The sequence below is a fragment of the Papaver somniferum genome, chromosome 11, assembly GCF_003573695.1.
Source record: "Papaver somniferum cultivar HN1 chromosome 11, ASM357369v1, whole genome shotgun sequence".
In the NCBI taxonomy this organism is placed as follows: domain Eukaryota; kingdom Viridiplantae; phylum Streptophyta; class Magnoliopsida; order Ranunculales; family Papaveraceae; genus Papaver; species Papaver somniferum.
Window position 1 is genome coordinate 90,653,555 of NC_039368.1, and position 3,540 is coordinate 90,657,094.

The following is a 3,540-nucleotide window of genomic DNA, read 5'->3' on the forward strand; positions in this document are numbered from 1 at the left end:
GTGATTCCTTTTTATATCTTTCCTATCAGAGATATCAATCTCAAGCCAATCAATCTGATTGTACTCGTACAATAGAAGATGCAATATCAGATCACACAACTACGATAAAAGTATTATCGGTATGGCTTCACAATCCCAATGAAGTCTTTAAGTCGTTTAACCCGGTTTGAGAAAATAAAACCATAGGTTAAAGGAGAATCGACTCTAGCACGCAAACTAGTATCACAGGTAAGGTGTGGGGATTAGTTTTGCAGAGTTGCTAGATGTCCCCTTATATAGTCTTTCAAATCAGGGTTTTTCCTAACAAAGCAATCAATATCTACCGTTAGACGAAAACTTGATTTAGATTCAAGCTAATATTTCTCAACTGTTAGATCGAAAACTTATCTTGTTATACACACTTGAGAATACACGTTTCTAGGTTTGTTAACCGTACCCAAACGTGTGCACTTGTTGGTTCAATAATAGTTACCCAAAAGGTTACCCATATGAGCATCTCATATCAAACATGTTCTTCTTCACCATAACTAGTTCAAATGACTCAAATGAACTAGTTAGAGAGTTTTTCAATTGCGAGGAAATCTTATGTACTACACAAGACATAGTTGAAGCGAAGATGATTTGATTCACTCGAATCGGTTCATGAACTTTATAGCCACGGTTTGCAACTGCATTCCTTATCATTTATAAGTTTAAGTTAAGAAATCATCTTCAGATATATAACCTTTCTCAAGTTCGCAGACTAGGTTCGCGGACTTAAGCAACTGGGCAGAGTTTACAAACTCCAGCAAAAAATCTCGGCAAGAGACCTTCCGCCGGTACGCAGATTGGGTTCGCGGACTGGTCTAGTTTGTCAACTCCAGCAGAATTTCTCGGGATGCGAAGTTCGGCAGTTCGTGGACTGAGTTCGCGGACTTGGCTCATGCCATTATTCCGGTTTCTCTTGATCAACAAAGTTCACAAACTTTGGTTCAAGGAATAGGACTTATACATAAATGTGTTTCCACAACCATGTTTATGTCCACCATTGGTTATGTAGTCTAAACCCTCATTTCAATCATTGAAACATTCTTAGAGGATGTTATATAGTTGCTATACCATTTCTCGTCAAAGCAATTTTCAAAGTGATTGAAACATATCATGACTTTCGTCACTAGATAAAGATAAACTTGATCGAAGCGAAACGCTTACCAACACATATTCGAGATATAGATAGGCGAGGTATACTCGGCTCGAAATACCAAATCTGTATAATCCAAGTCTATATATATAGCATACGCCTTCTTGTCTCAAAGAGTAAGAGATATAGTAGATAGATTTTTGAGTGATAGATAAGTTCAAGTCTTCACGTACCTTTTTGTCGAGAAGTTCCACCGGTTCCTTGAGTAGTTCTTCTTCTTGTATGATGAATCGCCATGAAGTCTTTGAGCTCAACTACACTTTCTATCCTAGTCCGAGACTTAGCTATAATAGACTAGAAATCAAGACTTATAGTTTTGATCACTAACATTTACAAACATGCTTGAGATAGCAACGCATGCGAGTTCAACCGAGCAATGCTCTAACAATCTCCCCCTTTGTCAATTTTTGTGAAAAAACTATCAATACATATGGAATACAAAAAAGATCAACCAATAAAGCATCAAAGAATTATTGAAGTGAGTTTCTTCTTACCTGCAAGAGATCAGATACTTATATGTTGTGATGGGTCCTCTAGGGGCAATCCAGGTGCAGCAGGATATGGTTTTGTGTGCAGAGATGAAATGGGATGTTGTATATATGTTGAAGCTACTGGCCTGGGAATTGCAACTAATTACATTGCAGAACTAATGGCTATTACAGGTGCAGCTGAATGGGCTATACAGAACAACAAACTTAATGTATGCTTTAACTCTGATTCTAAAGCAGCAGTGAGTGCATACATATCAGGAAGGCTGCCTTGGTTCATGCAGGTAAGATGGAAGAGATTAAAGGAACTATTGCATAATATCAAATTTGTACATAGCTTGAGAGAAGTGAATTTCTCTGATGACTCCATGGAAAAGAAGGGTGCAAGATTGGTGAGAGGGGAGAAGATCATTTTCAACTCAAAACCAAGTTTCATCCCAGCTTTGGAATCTCCTGAGCAAATATACTATAGGTTTTGCTAGAAAATTTTCTTATGTTTTTTACAGTTGGGCTTCAGTTTTGAGTTTGGCTTATTTTTTCCTTTGAGTTTTTTCATTTTATTGGGCCTTGGTGGCTCTTTTTGATGTAAACTCTTTAGTTGGTTGTATTGGGCCATAATGAGTAATAAAATGGTTTTGATTGAGCAAAAAAAAGAATACAAAAAAGATAAATAAACTTTACTAGCTCCTATTCCACATGTATAATCTTCAAGATTCCTCGAAATCTTCGCCACTTCCAAGTACTCCAATGATCCCAAAGGTTGTAAGTTTAGCATCACCGTTGTTGAAGATCCATAGCTATAACAATGAGAAAGCATCGGTCTCGATCATTGTTATATAGTGTCATAGTATTATTACACGGAGTCAAAGTTCAATTGTATCACAACTTCAACAATAATACTATGGTGATATGTATCACTCCCCCTTAGTCAATACTCCATCTCACATGGAAACCACTCCCCCTTACATAATGATCCGAAAACCATATGTATTTGTAATATGAACTACATATTAATTATCCCTCTTTTTGTCAATAAAATTGGCAAAGGTACAAGAACGGGATCCTAATGAAATTTCCGAAAGAGACATTTCATAGACTAAAAGAAGAATACATACCAACTAATTTAGATGCAATCATAAAGCCGAATCTAAAAGCATTCATCAAGGAGTTTAAAGATACAAGATAACACCTCTAATTTTCCACAGCGCACTCCCCTCAAGATATTACCATTAAGCACAAGTTCAAAATAACTTTCCCCAATTTGATGTCATTCCCGAAAGAACAACTAGAGCGACCTTAATTTCAAAAGAAAAGAAGGATTTTATTGGACACCGAAAACCATGAGAATGATTTTCTATATCCAAAAACTCAATCAAATTAATCACAAATAAACCAATAATTAATTTAATTGGAATACGCAATTAAATTAAACACACGAGGTGATCAATTCAATTGATTATTCTCAACATAAGAGAACTTATGGAGACATGATAATACTCAACTAGATTAATCACAAGAGAACCCATAATTAATCTAATCGGAATAGACAACCAAACTAATCACAAAAGTAATCAATTTAATTGTCATATGTTTTTCTCGACATAAGAAATCTTATGGAGCAATAACTAAATAACCAAACAAGATGATTAATTTAGTTCAATATGCTCGACATAACATATCTCAAAGAACACCAACTAAGCTAATAAATCAACTTGGTTGTTTAGTGCTCAACATAAGATGCATTACGGAGCCTCACAGTAATACATAAAAATATGGATCAGGGATGATCAATACTGCGGAATACACAAGGATTCATTCTATCTTCAATCACTATTTGTATAACGACATTAATATACATAATCCTTGAAAACA

At 35.6% G+C, this 3,540-nt stretch overlaps 1 protein-coding gene across 1 annotated transcript; it reads left to right on the top strand.

Annotated features, from left to right (window-relative positions):
* Positions 1–1,610: 1,610 nt before the first annotated feature.
* LOC113324767 (ribonuclease HI-like) lies at positions 1,611–2,150 on the top strand. The gene has a single exon (XM_026573055.1). It carries the CDS (start codon positions 1,611–1,613, stop codon positions 2,148–2,150), a length of 540 nt encoding a protein of 179 aa, XP_026428840.1.
* The last annotated feature ends 1,390 nt before the right edge of the window (positions 2,151–3,540 follow it).